This window comes from Ostrinia nubilalis, chromosome 16 (assembly GCF_963855985.1).
Source record: "Ostrinia nubilalis chromosome 16, ilOstNubi1.1, whole genome shotgun sequence".
In the NCBI taxonomy this organism is placed as follows: Eukaryota; Metazoa; Arthropoda; class Insecta; order Lepidoptera; family Crambidae; genus Ostrinia; species Ostrinia nubilalis.
Window position 1 is genome coordinate 9,337,615 of NC_087103.1, and position 17,148 is coordinate 9,354,762.

Consider the following 17,148-nt stretch of genomic DNA (forward strand, 5'->3'; position numbering starts at 1 on the left):
TGGTTACAAGAAAAATCTAAAAACTGATCTTTCAACAACAATTTATTTACAATTTAGTAATTCTACAACAAATCTAAACATTTACATCATAATTATTAGTTTTTATATAAATATTCCACCATCTGCCCATGATACCCACATCAACTATTCGCGATGGGAAACTAAAGTATGTTGGCTGTAGGTAAGAGCATTGACCTTTATACAAATCACATTCATTATTCAATTCAGATGTGTACATAATTGAAGCTACTCCAAGGCTCCTGTAGTGAATCAGACCTTCATTGTAGCAGGTGTCGAGGAATCTCAAGTGACCCACAGAAGTTGGATTTTGGCATTCTTCACTAACGAGAACTACTTCATTAGTAATCCTCTTTAGGTAGTCCTTAAAATCCATTTCATTTGGATTATTACGTGCTAGTAAAACAACTGTTGCAATTCCAGCTGTCCACTTGAAGGCCTTTATAGGTTCATCTTGAATATCAGTCCGGAGGTCTTGCAGCATTTGACGATAGTCAATAAATAAGTTTTTCCAGTAGTCAGCCCATTTTTCAATGATTGTCCCTTTAAACTTTTCAGGGAACTTTATTCTTCCTACATTGGCGAACGTCGACGAATTTCTAATGACCCTGAACATACTGTGATTAGTCACGACCTCTGTTTCATTGATATTTTTTTAATAAGTCGTTCCAATTATATTAATAAATTGAAAAATATGTAAAATTTAGCTTCTTTTACAGGTTTCCCCATGCATGCTGGAACCAGCTGACAAGCTGTCACTCACAATGACTGACACTGACATTGACTGCTATACTTTTTTATATTATTAAACTATTTAAATTACATCATTGGAATTAGTCTATTCGCCAAATTGTTAGTGTTGTAAGAAAATTTTTCATCAATTGCAATTGAAATATCGATAATACCATTACTACTGTGAAAATTATCAACTTTGAAAAGGGTGACCATTATGGTTTTTAACCTTGGAGACTCAAAGTTTTACTAATAGCTAACTGACCGGCGCACTTCCAAAACAATGTTTGATAGAAATAAAACAAACTTATTAGAATGCGACAATGTTTATTAAAATATTAATGTTAAGCTTTTTCAAGCTGCTTTGTACAGACAGTTCCTAGAATTACACATAGCCATTTGGTCGTCTTTTTTAAATATTCATGATATAACTGTACGTAATTAGTAGGTAATTAGTTAACCTTTTCGAGTAGGCATTGAACCTCCTCCTTTAGCAGCTCTTCTTTTGCGGTTCAAATTATTAGCTTGCGGCATGGGCATGGGTGGCATCTGGGGCATTTGTGGCATGGGTGGCATTTGAGGCATTTGTGGAAATCCCTCAGGTGGATCTGCACGTCTTTCAACCTTAGTAAAATATAAAAAGGAGAAATAAGTGATAATTAAAATTTAACACTAATAAATTCAATGCTATTTAGTCCCTTTTCATATTATGTAATTTTGAATCGACATAAAGTATTATTTAAAACTGTAACATTTATCAAAGAACAAAACGCGAACATTGCTATTTGGCATATTCTTCAGGTTAATGGAATGCAGTTTACATACACTGTAAAAATCTGGATGGACATACAATATTTACCCGCAATAAATATGGCTCTAAGTCTAGATTTAAATTTACTTACTCTGTTCAATGGCTGTAAGTAGTCGTACGAAACAACAGCATCTACTCCAGGAGGTGGAGGTGGAGGAGGGGGATCCTGACTCTGGCTGCTGTGCAGGACAGCACAGATGGCAAAGACCACTAAACAAAACGACTGTTTCATCTTCACTGGTCACTGCTACATGAACACAAACCTGCATCACCTCTCTATATAACGTCCAGCGTGCATGCTCTTAAACGGAAACCTTTGGCTTTGACAAAGAACACGTAACCAGACTTCCTGTGAGATACACGCGAGAGATAATAAAAACATGCCATATAATAGCGACGATAAAATAACTCATGTAGAAGCTGTGTATTATCTCATGAACGTAGTGGAAATCGAAAATGAGAGACGTCTCTGCAATTACACACTAATTAAAATAGATTTGCACCAGTACCAACAGCGTTTTTTAAAGCTATTCACAGATAAAGGTCTTGATAGCATTGACTGACACACCGTATGACCGTACATCCATTATACTTATTTATACACAATGAGTATAGTAAGTTGTACCTAATGGGTGTGGTGCACACTCTGACTATGAAAAGCTTGCCGTCCACTCTCAGTCTCAGGTTCCAATCCTGCATGATAAAGACTTATGAATAAATACCTAAAATCCTTTTGCTTAGTTCTGGCCATTTAGCTTTTCATTGATACTTCTTCTTCTTCCTCGGTAGGTCCCTCACTGATGAGGATCGCACGGCACGATGCATACTTCTGCCCAGCATCGTCTTCCTCACCACTTTTGACCAACTCGTCGGTGCCTTACCCTTCGTTGATAAAAATTGTACTACTCAGGTTCTCATACAATACTGCTAAAATGTTTATTAGTAGGTAATGCCACAGAATAAGTAATAGTACCAACAGAAGGATTACTCCGCAAGAAGTGGAGAATAGAGGATTTAGAAATCATTTCACGGAGCGATGTTTATACAAAAAAATTCAAAATTTCTTACCACAAACGTTATTTGCCACTTACTTAGTCTTGTTGTATAGGGGGGCTGTTGTACACACGGCCACACTGTTATAGTTAACCATTTCTGTTTTTGCTCTCGCTCTCATCAAATGGTGATTCTTTGCGATAAACGAGATGACATGACTGGCAATGGGCAGTGAACAATAGAGATGGGTAGTGGGTAAAAACCCATTTCACCCGATTGGGTTAAAACTGGGTGATTTGGGTAAAAACCCGGTTTTTACCCATTATCACCCATTCTGGTGGGTGAAAACAAAAATAGCGTTTTTTTTAAAAGTGAGAAGTGGTATTTGTTGCTAAGGGGGCGTTCTAGTGTTACGTAATGCAATCTGGGGGGAGAGGAAGTCTTGAAAAACGTTACAATGCGTTACAGTGGCGGTAAGGCGGTTCGATTTCAAGTTTTTAAGCAGAAGTACTTTGTAGTTGGTGTTGTTATTTGTAACTTTATACCGTAATGTCATCAAAGAGAGAGTTTGGCATCTTTGGCATCCCCCCCCCTCCATGTCCTTGCCATGATCACAAATTATTGTGTTCCTACTAAACATCATCATAACGTGATCAATTTTACGATTTGGCCACGATATAAATGCATATTAGTGTTAAATTTGACTTATTACTTATTAATCAATAAACTTAAATGAGAAAAATTCAATAAAAATAAAGAAAAGATACCAATTGAAATAATTATAAAATTATTTGTTTTCACCCGGTGTAAACACCCACGGGTGGAATGAAATGGGTTTTTATTGGGTTTTTACTCTCATGTGGGTTTTTACCCGGGTGGAAACCCATCTCTAGTGAACAACACTGTTGCCGATAGTACCTTGTACCTGTGCATAAGTTTATCATTTCTCTGGGTACAACATTCGCTATTGACGTAAACTGTTTACATTGATTTTTTGATTTAGATAAACCTTGAAAGTATTTTATTGATTTCATTCAGTCAATTGTTTTGAGTTTTGACCCTTTTTGAGAAATCAGTCTTTTTCAATTTTTTATACTGGTAACCCAACCTGTGCAAAAATTGCCTACCCGCCAAAAATCGGATTAATGTCACATTGATTGAAAGTAATGTTGGTACACTAAAAACTTTACAAAATTTTATTTCTGCAGCGTCCAGTCACTGGTTACTTTGTTAGAAGGAAGCATAGCCATGGAGACCACAAGCACACCTGTTGTGGCTGCTGCCGCCGGCAAAGTTTACAAAGTGCAGCAGAGTCGAGTTGGACGCGGTGTGCCAGTTATCCAAGATGCCTATACGAAGAAATGTTCTTGCTACAGAGATAAAACTATTGTATTTTGCCGAGCTTGTGGCTATTACTGCAATGGCCGCATACGCCTTAAGTGTGAACAGCACCCAAGGGTATGTAAACACTAGACAAGAAGTACCAACCAAGTGTAAACTAGGTCTCGATTTGAAAGTTCTTCTAGTATTTAACCAACTAGCTAGATGGTAAATCTACTATTACATGATATTCATACTCAGAAAAATCTACCTACCTACTAAAAATTACTTTATCTGCATTTTTTCAAATTAAGTCACAATATTATCCAACATGTTTCTTTTAAAATTTTCTAGAAACCTAATACACAATTTCAATAGGTGCAGCAACATAAAGTACCTACCTACCTTATTTCAATGCCTTGTAACATGGGTCTTAATAATTTTTTAAATTTTCCAGGTTACATTCTTGCTGGATATAGCAGAGTGTCCCCGCTGCAATTCACCATCATTCTTGGATGAGTACTTCAAAAATACTTAAATATTATCTATATTTGTCCTATACTGATTTTAGTAGTCTATCATAAGAGGTAACATACTAAATAAACTAGCTTTTATTGTGACTAATGTAAGAAGAATGTTACAGGTGTTTATTCATAACATTCAATGTGTTGTTTTATGTTAGAAGAAAGTTGATAATTTTGTTTAAGAAGTTTTATTTTTGTTACTTTTATGGGATATCAAAATGGAAAATAGTTAAGCCAATTTTCTCATTTACATAACAGATAGTTGTCACTGATTAGTTACAAAACAATACAGTTTTTTGAGAAAAACTTAACTTGTTTGTAGCTAATGTGCAACCTTGGGTGTTGGTAGAAGAAAATTGAATTTTGTTCCCGTTTTGAAATATTCCCTCATGTGCCATACAAAATTTTGTGAATGAGAAAGAATAAATGACTATAAAAATAATATTTTGATATTATTTTGACTCATTGTTTAATTTTCTATAGATACACATAAAATATTTTATAAATATAGAACTACTGAATGGTCAGCTAGACATTAAAAGAAAACATAAGTTTGTACAATTTAATATTTAGCTAAAACTTTGAACAACATTGTCTATTTACTAATATTTATATTGAAAACCAGCTAGGAACATCTGATCTGTTTTTGTTACGTTCTATGTATTTTTTGAAACTCTTCTTCGCTTCATCTAAAGATTTCATGTTTTCTTCTTCATCTTCTTTGCTCTTTTCAAACAAATCTGGATATTGAAAAGTCTGCCCTTTTGGCTGGAAATTTACAAATAGTTTTAATAATAATTCTAATAAATCAGCCAAAGTATTATAGTAAGGACACTGCTATTACAGTACATTTGTCTGAATACTTATTCCATTACTCTACAAATTGTATTCTATTACTATACTATGAGGCATTGCAGCTACATCTTGAACTTACCAGTACAACATAGGCATATTTGATATCATCATCTTTAGTTACATATCCTCGTCCAATATCTCTCTTGAACTTTCCCATAGTGATTTTTGTTCTTACGTCTATCACTGGAACATTGTATATCTTTTCCAAGTAGTTTTTGATATCATACTTGGTCATTTCCATTGAACATTGGAAGTTAACGATATTAGGCATTTGCTTTGGCAATGGGCGAACCAACTTCATCCAAAAGTTGGGCAGGAACACCCGAAGCTGCGGGTTACCTCGTTGATATATTGGATACCTAAAATTATAAAAGCAAAACCACAAGTGAGGTAAGGTATGATCAAATTTTTCAAGGATTATTAATATATTCTGCACAATAAACTTACCAGCGAGTGGACATGTTTTAGCAATTACACTAAAGAGAATAATTAATATTTCTTTGTATTGCAGCTAAAGTTTAATTTTAAGAAATCTATTCTCTGCTTTTAATTTTTCGGCCAAAATAACCACAAAATTTTGACACATTTGACAAGTATGTTTTTTCTAGATAATTTGTTAACGGCATTGAAAGTTGGAATTTGGATATTTTTATCACAATTTTTATACAGATAATTTTTTATCCATCCAAAGGAGGAAGACAGAGGAAGAATTATTTCATACTAGCTTTCCACCCTTCGGCTTCGCCCCCGTGGAATTTTGTAGTTTGGTTTCAAAAACCGGGATAAAAACTATCCTATGTCCTTTCCCGGGACTCAAACTGCAAATCTATGCCAAATTTCATCAAAATCGGTTCAGTGGTTTTGGCGTGAAAGAGAGACAGACAGAGTTACTTTCGCATTTATAATATTAGTATAGAGTATAGATAGTAGATAAGTAGTAGTATAGATTTATTTAAGAAATACCTAGCTCTTCCTCCTTTTTTAAACAAACTGACTTCTTGCGAAATTATCATACTAGAAATATTAATAGGTTTTTGTTAGTTTTCTGCTATCTATTAATTCGAGTCATTAGTCTTTTCTTTGCATTGTTTCCAAAATAACTCTGAGTGGGTGTCTGTCTGGACTCGCTGGAATAACAACGAGAAACTATTGATTATCACTATAAATAGTACACTATCGATTCGATACTATGTGACAGTCGACATTCAACCGAGCGCGTCACTACCCAATTGCCCGTTCACTCACTCACTCACGAAGGAAGGAAGTTTTCTTCAGCAGCCAGTCAAGTCAGCAGTTCAGCAAAAAAGATGGCGGTGGCACTGTCACCCGATCAGGAATTAGTAAGTAAATTATTGTATATTTTAGATAAATCCTAATATAATCTGAATTCTAATCTTTTTTGATGTAGTTAATTCTATCTATTCCATGTTAAGTATAGTTACGAAGCGTTTTTATGCCATGGTAATTGGGGTCGCAACTTGCGTCGTTTACCATGTCACCACTGTTTGTTTTGATTTGTTTCTGTACTTGTTTTTGAAGAAAACTACATAATACTGTGACCTATTTGGCTGTATCTTGGTCAAGTTTTCATGACCAGTGTGTTGTATAGTGTTCTATCATTCATACAAAGCACTGATTTGAGAAACTAGGTAACCACATCAGCGCAGGATGATATCTGAGAGTAAATTTCCGCTTCCGTTTGCTCCGCGATGTCCGACTAATTTAGAGCTGGAATGGTTACGCTTTTTTATTTGTTTCTAATTGGAAACAGTTTTCGTAACTTTCATATCAAGCTTGGATTCTAACCCAGTAACATGACAGCATCCCAAACCAGTTCTTGTATCTATGTTCTAAGGTGTTGCCCATGTCTCAGTTATTTTATTATTAGGGTGAGGTTAAAAGATGTGCTCATAAGTATGGTGAACTTTCATATAAATTTATTATACCTGTTTTGTATATAAAACGAAACAAACATACATTACCCTTTGACTAGGCTTCAAAATATTTTTTTCAATGGATTTGAACCTTAACACATGTCAATAAAGTTCAATATATGGTGGCAACAGTTCAGTTACTCCTAAAAAAAGTTTATTTATTTATTTATTTATTTATATGGCATACCAACAACATATATATTATACTCTTATGATTAACATTTGTGAAGATAACATTATAAAATATTAAGATGTAGGTACCTAACCCAAGTCACACAAAGTAAATTGCATGCATGGTGTTTTCTTAGTGTAAATTTGGTTTCATTGTGAATAGCAGAATTCTATTGCGCTAATTATCAATAGAGAATGGTCTAAAAGTCACTAAATGTTTGGCCTTTTTAGCAACAGTCTAATAAAGCCCTGTAATGCCATCAAAACCTTCTCAACTTGAGAAGACAGTTCTTCTGCCCTGAGACTGTATTTTTGCAGTAGGAGAGACTTGTGTCTCAAGAATGGAGATGAAATGACTGTATCCATATGATTACGTCTGAGTTATGACTTATAATGGCATTTACTCTTGCTGTATAATTAATGCAAATGAGAACATTAAGACACTTAATTCAGTGATGATTTATTGCGAAGATAATATTACAACCATGTGCACACACTTGAATGGTAGGAAAAAGAGACCATAAAGAGGGGCCAACGCTTCTGGGTTGCCAGATATTGTTATTAAATTTTTACCATGTAATTTTGTAAGTCAAAGGAGACTTCTTTTTTGTAATGGTATGAGTTTTTTCTGTTTAATCTTTTATACTATGAAAGTATCTAATCAAACAACTATTTTCAAGGTTACATTTTCTCAATCACAAAGTGGTATAAAGACTATTAACCATGCTGTATATTATTCGTGGCTATCAAATTATTCATTAATTCGATAAAACTTTCATCTTTCATGATGAACAATTTAATTTAATGTGATAAGCCATTAGGGGCAGGTTTTATTCAATCTATGGAGAGGTCCATGGTGTTAGTAACAGCTAACCTGTTCCTTGAGAACAGATTTTGGCTGGTTTAAATTGGGTACACTGATGCTAGTTTCTGTGAGCAGGCAGAGATTGAGATGATTTATTGAAAAATCATTCACATAATGATTGATAAGAAATCACATCAAGCTAACAATGTGGCATATTATGTATTTATCATAGGTCCTATTTTCTATTTTGCAACAACACTGTTCAGTGTGATGTGCTGTCAATTATTTATTGCTATGGACTTGATTTTTTTTGAAAAAATATTCAAGGCTATAGAAATGTGCCTACTTCCAGTAACCCTTGTCAAATTGTGGTTGACATGTCAACCTTAAATGACCCTGCTCCACAAATTACTCTCAAAACGATTTTTTTTATTTACTTTTTTATTTATGCCTGTGCGAGTGCGCGCCGATAGGTTACCTCAATTTATGGAAATATAAGAGGAACTCCAAGGATCTCAAACTAACAGAATTTATATGGACTAGTCAACTCCTCATTCTTATTTCAGAGGTTTTAGATTTTGGTGGTAGCCAACCTAAAGACAGTATATTTGGATAACAGCAATCAGTTTGCGAAAGCGGCTAATTCACTGAGCATAGCGAATCCCAAAATTGGACTGACAGTTAACACCTTCAGAAAGTGATGACATGCTCTAAAAGTAGGGTGAGAGATGCTGAGAAGTCAATATTGCTACACTTCGGCAGTTAGATTTTAATTGCTCTAGTTACCCTTATCCCTTATCTAGTACAAAAATGTGCTATTTTAACTGTTTTGCCTCTACATCACAGAAAAAAGTTCTGTTAACGAGCAACAGATATAACGATGTTAGAGACGTCCGGTCTGAAATAGGTATCATTAACATACACACATTACACATATCGGTAATAGCCTAAATTGGGAAGGCAAAAGCCATGGAGGTAGATAACAACAACAACAAAACAAAACCCAATACATTTTCACTATTAATATTCATTGCCACTGGTACATATTGATTGGTGGATCAGACTCCTTATCACAAGGAACAGAATCGGTCATCATCATGAAGGCATTGGAGAGCGATTGTTTACTTGCGAGTAGTATATTTAGCCGCGCGGCACCGCTTCTGACGTAGGTACGCGTTCAATCCGTATGCTTCCGTTGGAAAGACCTAATAATAGGCCCTGAAAGTACGTAGGTACACAATTTGTTTGTCAATACAACGTAAACCGCAATTGAACTCTCGCAACCCTTTCAGTAATGTTGATTTTTCTAGTGACGAGTAGTTACACGAATAGCAATTTTCTCGTGTTGTTCATACACACGATTTTAAAAGAAGATGAGAAGAACTTCATTATGTCATAAAATTACATAGCCGTGAAGCCCATGAACCTAGAACTAATAGACTTTTCAAAAAGAGTTTAAAAATGTCTTAACCACGGTCTTGACATTTTACTGCGTTCTTTAAACATTTCGGCTGTTAACGAAAGGTGGATTTGGTTGTTCTTTTACAATTCGTTAATAAAGTTTTCCTTGTTGATTTTAAGTGAAGAATCACGTGGGAACGGAAATCTGCGTAATAAATCAGCAATATTAAGAGTGAGTGACGGAGAGAGGCGTAGGCCGGACGCGCTGGTCGCTCGTCGTGGCTGAGTGCCCTCTCTGCAATTTAATTCGATTCTGGCTTGATAGGATTTGAAGCAATAACGGCAGGGACTCGATAAAAATAAAGCTTCAACCGCTTATATCTGATTAACTGAAGGAGATTTGCAAATACAGGACAGGGAAATTGAAAAATTGGGTCGGCTGCCTTAAGTTTAATTAAAGCGGTTTTTTAAATCAAATTAAGCAGAATAATGTATTTGGTCCGTGTTATTTATCACTGCATAACGTACTGAGATAGCAAAGAAAACAATATCAAATGCAACCTTTACCAAACCTGTTGAAATATTAAAGCAAAAAATAAATAATGTTATCTTGTAAGATCTGCAGTGCATATTGCGTATCAATCCTTATCTTCAACCGCAATTCCAGTAATCTTAAAAATTCTAAATAGCGCATGATCATTTGGTACTACCACTTCTCATTTCATTTATTAATTAGAGTATGTAATCTCCTAATTAAAATTAAGCTAGGGCTAGGTAATTTGAAATTCAACTGTACTGTCTAAGATATTATGTTGTACGTAATCTATTATGGTCTCGTTAGACGCTATCAAGTGCTAGACAATCCTAAGAACTCGTTTGTTCTGTAAATTGGATAGGTGTTGGTTTTCGTTGGCAAATTGTGCCAGGTTACACGCTTGTTGACAATCGGCGACAATGTGTTTGCGAGACCATGACGTTGGTTTTAGTCCACGGAAATGGATCTCTTTTATTTAGGAAACTATTCTCCACTTTCGTCTTTTGTTAAAAATTTACTGAATTGGAACTACAATGTACAAGATAATGTTGTTTCATACCCGTTTCATAAACATATCTTACAACATGCTTTTTGTGACATACAGGAGTAAAGCTCCTTAAAAGCACCTTCGTTTATTAGGGAAGATCTATCGTAATTTCCAAGACGTTGAAAAACACGTTGGAAAAGTAGTTTCTGAAGTTATTGTTCTGTATTACAGATCTCTATTTTCTGTTTAATAAGCTGAATATAAACACTGGCATTGTTTCTTTGAAATTCAATTCTTCATGACGCGTTTGCGTTCATTAGATTTCCTAAATCATAACTAACAAGAAATTCGTTTGTTATTATTGGTTTGCTAGAAAGTTTTTATACCGCTGCTGAATTATTAAGCGTATATTAATATTGTGGCCATATTACGTAAATTCAATAGGTATTCCTCAATCCCAGCCTCTCACGTAGGATGGTAGACTGGTGGGCGTATCGTATGACGCATTTTGAAGCACTTCGCGAAAGGTCTCATTATTTGAAGGACTAAATGCTGAGCTATAAACATAGCAAACAAATCATAATAAAAATAAGTGTCGTAATTATTTTCTATCTCGTTAATTTCGTTTCTTTTTTTTTAATGACCAAAAGGATAATTGTGTAAAGATGTAGGTAGATTTGTGGTAAGATTTGGTGTCCATTCCGAGAACAATCTGGTATGCATTATTCCTCATTCGATTTGTATAATTCAATGCTTAATTCATGGGATTGTGACACTTGTTTTGCATTGACGTCATTATAAATGACCTGTGGTTAAACAATACAGCTTTCGTTCGTTTGACAGTTGCAAGCGAGAGCCCCGGTGGTGCGATCGTGCGTGCACTGTGAACCAAACTACAAGATCCCTTGTTTGTTTATAGTATTTCAACTCGTTATTTGTATTTTGACGATTTCTAATGATCAGTGCTTTCTAAATCTATTAATATTTGTTTACCGTGTACAGTGCGGTTATTGTTCTTGCATTGTGTCGTCTCGTGATCCTTATATGGATGTGGAGTTTGAGTCTTGTTACTCTTGACATGTTTATTATTAGACCCTGAGGCGTATGTTGAATTGTTGATTATTTAGAATTATCTTATTATTTCTTCTGACTATGCTTATTGTTATTCGAGGCCATTTATAGTAATTGGTATAGGTTAGTCGAACTTATAATAATCGTTGAAGCTGTTGGTTGGATTAATACAAATTTTCATTCGTTGTGGATCTAAAACATAGTAGCGTTTGTTATTGTTAATTAATTTTTAATACCTACCGTCTTCACTTCATTGCACAATGTTCAAGGTGATTATGAAGCCAGTGTTTGTAAGTGAACAATATCGATCGATTTATGAATATAATACAAATTTGAAAGTGTTCTGTGATGATAAATCTGCGTCTTAACATCTTACATTTTAATTTGTGTTAATAAAAGATGACTGTTATTATAAATAAACCCTATTAAAATAATAATTTATTTAATGTGCCTTGTAGCCTGGGATTGGGTTTTACTCATAGTATGTAATTTAATAATTCTAATTGTGGTAAGCTTCAGACAAATTATGTATTGTCTTCTTCCTTCCCTCCTATCCCAATCCACATAACAAGCTCTTATCACGTTACATAAATAAACCATTCAATTAAAATTATATTTTCCTTTGTGTATCCTCAGTGTGCCAGGGATTACTTGAATGCAACATCCTTTTAGAGCGTTTATTAATTAAAATTGGAACGTTTGTTTTAGGAGTTAAAACTAGAGTTGTTAGCGTGGTGTTGTATAGTTACTGTTGATATTGCGTGATTGTGATGCAGCACGTGTGTGTGTGGTGACGTAAGGCGGGGCTCCCAGGCGCGTGCCCGCTCATAATAAAACCCCGCGCCCGCACAGGATACACATCCCGGAAGAATTAACCCACCGTCTCCCGCCTGCTTATTTGCATCCAAATACATATGCACCCACTTGACAAATTATCCGTATCCAGTTAGCACCGGTATTGCACTCGCAACACCTTGCTAATGCGGTTTTCTTGGTCACAGTTCAATGTTTACCAGGGCGTTACGGTGTGAACTCTGTCAAATAGTCATTGAGGATTCCGTTCGGTACTTCGGTCGCCGTCCAGTCCGTCTTGCTTGAAGTTTAACTGTCGCGATGAAAGTGTGACGAAACAGTGAAATCAACCATCTAGTATAAATTAAGCTGTGCATAATAATTGACCAATCATGGAATTCATGGACGAGGATTTCCTTCTCAACATGGAGAGAGCGTTCATGCGGAATTGGCTCCGGCTTCTAAGGGTATATTTTGCATTAACTGTATTTCTTATATCTGAATTTTATGAACAACAATAAGATGAATAATATGGCAAGACCAGTGACTCAATTATTATGACAATTACATGGTTATCCGAGCTACTTGTCGAACTAATTGAATCATGGAATTGAGGGTCACTGAAGTGTGTAATAATATTGCGTCGTACCTACATAGGTAATCGAATAATCTCTTCACAAGAAAGCCTTCGTCATTCTAGTTGACCATTTTCACTATCCATTATGTATTTCCTGTATGAAAGAAAGATAAGCGCAGACGACGGCACATCAAGTTTAAACACTCAGATACAATGTCAAGAATCTCTTGGAATCTGTCTGTCTCATTTAATTTAACGGTATAGATGACAGCACATCAGACTATACATTATCGTTGCAAAGTTAGCTACCCCCCTAGACAAGGCGCAAAACGTGAAAGTTGTAATTTCCAAAACCTTACGCTCTCGATGGCGTTCCTTTTCTCCGTAAAGCAGTTTCGAAATACATCTGTCAGGTTTTGCTACTTGTTAAGGCAAATGCAGCCAGGATGTGCTGTCGTTTGTACAAATATGAACGTCATACATATCTAATGAAACACATTCTGTCACTTGCAGGCTACAAAGGCATTTCTGGACGCGCTGAGCGAGTCGGGCGCGACATGCGTGTCGCGCGCGACTGCTATCAAGTTCTTGTTCGCGCGCAAGTTTGACGTGCTGCGCGCGCACACGCTCTGGCGACAGCACGAGGCGACTCGCCGGCGGGAAGGGCTCAACAAGTTCGAGCCCTTCGAAGAGCCGCTGAAGTCCGAGCTTGAGACTGGAAAATTTACTATTTTGGTGAGTTTTGATCAGGATATGCTATTTGTTTCAATGGGGCGGTATGTTGAACAAATACGAACTTGTATACAATAACAACAAGTTCGAGCCCTTCGAAGAGCTGCTGAAGTCTTTGAGAGCAGAGTTTGAGACCGGAAAATTTACTATATTGATGAGCGCCAGGAAAAGAACGACATCACGTCTTTCAAATTTTCCGTGTTTGAACAAATATGAAGGTGAATGAAATAGCGTAGAATTCTCTGGAGAGTAGCCTTAGGTCAAATTTTGATGAATTATGTATATTCCTACCTAATTATTAAGTCTTAGACAACTACACACACTGGACTAGATAAATAGTTCTATCGTTTGTGATTGTACAGTATCTCGTAAGTACTGTATCTGTATGCCATGTAGGCTTTGAACATGAAAGACATTGAACTTGATAATATCGATAGTGATTGCCACATTACATAAATTAATGATGATTACGCAGATGAATAACCACATTACCGAGATGAGATCAATGGGCATTTTACTTTTTACCTGTTATCAACCGCAACGGTCCTTTCATACTTTAAAGTAGCTGGCTGTTTATAATAATTATCGCGTAAAACATTAACTTAGGTCACAGAATAAGTAATAGTACAGGTACAGAAGGATTACTCCGCAAGACGATGTAAATAAATGCGAGTCTTGCTACGACGCGATACAGTGGAATTCAGCTCGCACATCACTACGTACCTACAATTTTATTCACCTACAAGTTTTGTCTCTTTCTATCGCGTGCCTCTGAACTCTTCTTACGCTGTTAGGGTTGCTGTCTAGTGAAAAAATAATTAATCTACTTATTTGTAATGAGGTACGTATGTAGGTAAGTATGCATTCATTATGGAAAACCTTGGGAGAGGCCTTTGTCCAGCAGTGGACGTCATTTGGCTGAAACGAACGAACGCATTCTGAGCAGTAGTCATAGTAGGTTAGGTTCCTATACTATCCTAAGAATTATTGATTACCTACATGGCCAACATACCTTTCAGCATCTTTGGGAAGCGAAAAAAAAAAGATATATCCGGTAGATTTCTTTTCGAATTTAAACACCCGAACGCTGCACAATATTTCTTTCTCTTTATGTCCATTTTTAAATAATACTTCGATCATAGAATTCGGTACATACTACAACGCACGCCAGCGTCCTGACGGGCGCGCGCGTGACACTCGACTGATATAATACCCGCCGGCGGGGCGCTTCGCTGTAGGTAATTATCGGATGTACCGCGCGGAGTGAGCCAGGCCTGCTTAGGTGCAATTTGTTCTTCTGTACGCTTTTTATGTTTGGGATTACATGAGGCGCGATCTGCACCAAAGAAAACCAATCAGATTTTCGAACCGAAGCTGATCGGAGATGTGTGGTGAAAATAACTAAATCTGATTGGTTAACTAAGGCTGGTTTTAGAGTCAACGCTGACGCACGCTGACCGTCAGCGCTGACAGCCAAAATGTATGAAGCGTCGGCGCCGAGCGATCAGCGTCACCCAGGAACGTTCCCTTCAATTACATACATATTGATCTGTCAGCGCCGACGATCAGCGAGCGGTCAGTGCGATTCTAAAACCCGCCTAAAAGACTTCCTCTTCACTGTGGTGGAAAGCGGGCTTAATTTAAATGTTGCCATAATGTTCACGATTACGGTTGTGTCCGCAGCCGACGCGGGACGCGACCGGAGCCGCCATTGCGGTGTTCACGGCCAACAAGCACTTCCCGTCCCTTACCACTCATCAGACGACATTGCAGGTAATACCCGTTTGTTTTCATTTTATACTCCATTAACACACTTTGACATGTCATGTTTTGGCTAGAAACGACTTGGCTAATGAAATTATTGTGAGGTCAACAAATTATTTAGGCTGTTTTTAGGTCATTGTTTCAAAAGTTTTGTATCCGAATACATTTTCTTTACTTACTACTTTCCTAGTAAATACATAGATAAAACAGTATTCTTGACACAGAATTTCGCAATTACAACAAAGTTAAATTTTATTTTATGTTACATCGCATGACCGACCTTCTGTAAATGTTGCGTACAATATTTCATTTCAGTAATCTGTGCAAAATACACACAGCAAAACATAGGTAAATCAAATTATACGGCGCGGAACGAAAAAAGTAGCCTATAAACGAAAATGGGCACATTTACAAACGCGTCTCTGAAGGCAACGCTTGCAGTGCAATTTAATTCCCTCTCTTGTCTTGCGTAGATTGGGCCAAGTTATGGAATAATTTATCATTTAGTTAGGCCATGGGTGAGCCCCGCGCATGTAAAACTTCATACATGCATAATATCGGTCGTCCTGCGTCGTTCGGTGCTGATTTATTTATCTCGGCGCACGCAATGTCAGGCTGACACCGTCGCGTCATAGAGCGAAACTAGAGCTCGCAGCCGGAAGCCCTTGCGGACATAGATCGATATCATTCGATATGAATTAATATTGCAATTAATTTAATAAGCAGTAGATCCTTATCTGCACAGAACGGAATTGTTGAGATCGTAGGTCCACGAAAGAGTTTATAATTATAAGAGTTACGAAACTTCAGTTACCTATGTAGGGTAGGGTACCACTGGCTGAAAACTAGCGTGCACGAATTTTATTCCGTACAGAATTACAGATCCTAAAAAGGAAAGTTGTCCAATTTTACTTACTGGTGCTATGATACCTTTTTATCATCAGACGTTATAGTAGTCCTAACTTTTTATCTCGCACTAATGAGGCAATTAATTGCTATCCAATAAAATCACATCATCAATTATTATCCATTGATTTGTTTTTGCGAGATTCAATGCGAAAGCGATAGCTGTGTAATGGAATCGACCCCTCATTCCCCTCATCAGTCAATCTTCGAACGAGTCGACTGCACGCCCACTTGCGGATTACAAGTGCTTTTATTTCAACAACTAGCTGTGCCCGCGAATTCGTACGCGTGAAAATCGTTTGAATAATTTCCCATTTTTGCAAAATTTTCTTTGATGCTTTGCTCATATTGGATGTAGCCTTTCTCGATACCTAAATGGCCTATATGTACTCAATACAGCACCAAAACGTTTTTTTTTAATTCGAACCAGTAGTTCGTGAGAATAGCGCGTTCAACCAAACAAAAAATTCTTCAGATTTCTAATATTAGTAAAGTATATTGATATTCATTCGACGCCAACAAATAAGTACGTCTGCGTCTACTTATTTCTACCTTTTGTACGCTTTTTCATAAATGTATCGCAGACGTATCGATGAATCACAGGTATTTGTTCTGCTAATGCGTTCCTCCTTTCAACGGCTTTTTCGTTAACAACTTTTTATGTACTCTAAATATACTTGTTTTTTCTTGTTCACCAGTCTGAATAAGACGAATAATGAT

At 36.5% G+C, this 17,148-nt stretch overlaps 2 protein-coding genes and 1 long non-coding RNA gene across 3 annotated transcripts in view; 2 read left to right on the forward strand and 1 right to left on the reverse strand.

The window, feature by feature from the left end:
* Positions 1–3,638: 3,638 nt before the first annotated feature.
* LOC135079137 (uncharacterized) lies at positions 3,639–4,840 on the forward strand. Its single transcript, XR_010258745.1, has 2 exons — positions 3,639–4,012; positions 4,332–4,840. It is a non-coding gene; the product is annotated as an uncharacterized LOC135079137 (long non-coding RNA).
* A 106-nt stretch (positions 4,841–4,946) lies between these two features.
* On the reverse strand, positions 4,947–5,859 carry LOC135079136 (large ribosomal subunit protein uL23m). Its single transcript, XM_063973727.1, has 3 exons — positions 5,701–5,859; positions 5,333–5,612; positions 4,947–5,166 (listed from the first exon to the last, which is right to left on the reverse strand). Exons 1-3 carry the CDS (start codon positions 5,712–5,714, stop codon positions 5,008–5,010), a joined length of 453 nt encoding a protein of 150 aa, XP_063829797.1. The 5' UTR covers positions 5,715–5,859; the 3' UTR covers positions 4,947–5,007.
* A 5,601-nt stretch (positions 5,860–11,460) lies between these two features.
* The window catches only part of LOC135079348 (tyrosine-protein phosphatase non-receptor type 9), a 49,215-nt gene continuing 43,527 nt past the window's right edge, over positions 11,461–17,148 (forward strand). Inside the window, exons 1-4 of the mRNA XM_063973988.1 lie at positions 11,461–11,493; positions 12,659–12,916; positions 13,540–13,761; positions 15,442–15,531. Coding sequence (XP_063830058.1) covers positions 12,842–12,916; positions 13,540–13,761; positions 15,442–15,531 — 387 coding nt within the window. The 5' untranslated portion in view covers positions 11,461–11,493; positions 12,659–12,841. The remainder of the gene's footprint in view (positions 11,494–12,658; positions 12,917–13,539; positions 13,762–15,441; positions 15,532–17,148) is intronic.

Excerpts from the sequence above, each read along its gene's own strand:
- LOC135079136 (XM_063973727.1), bottom strand. Across the intron at positions 5,167-5,332 it reads AATATGCCTATGTTGTACTG|CCAAAAGGGCAGACTTTTCA; the intron begins GTAAGTTCAAGA and ends GTAAATTTCCAG.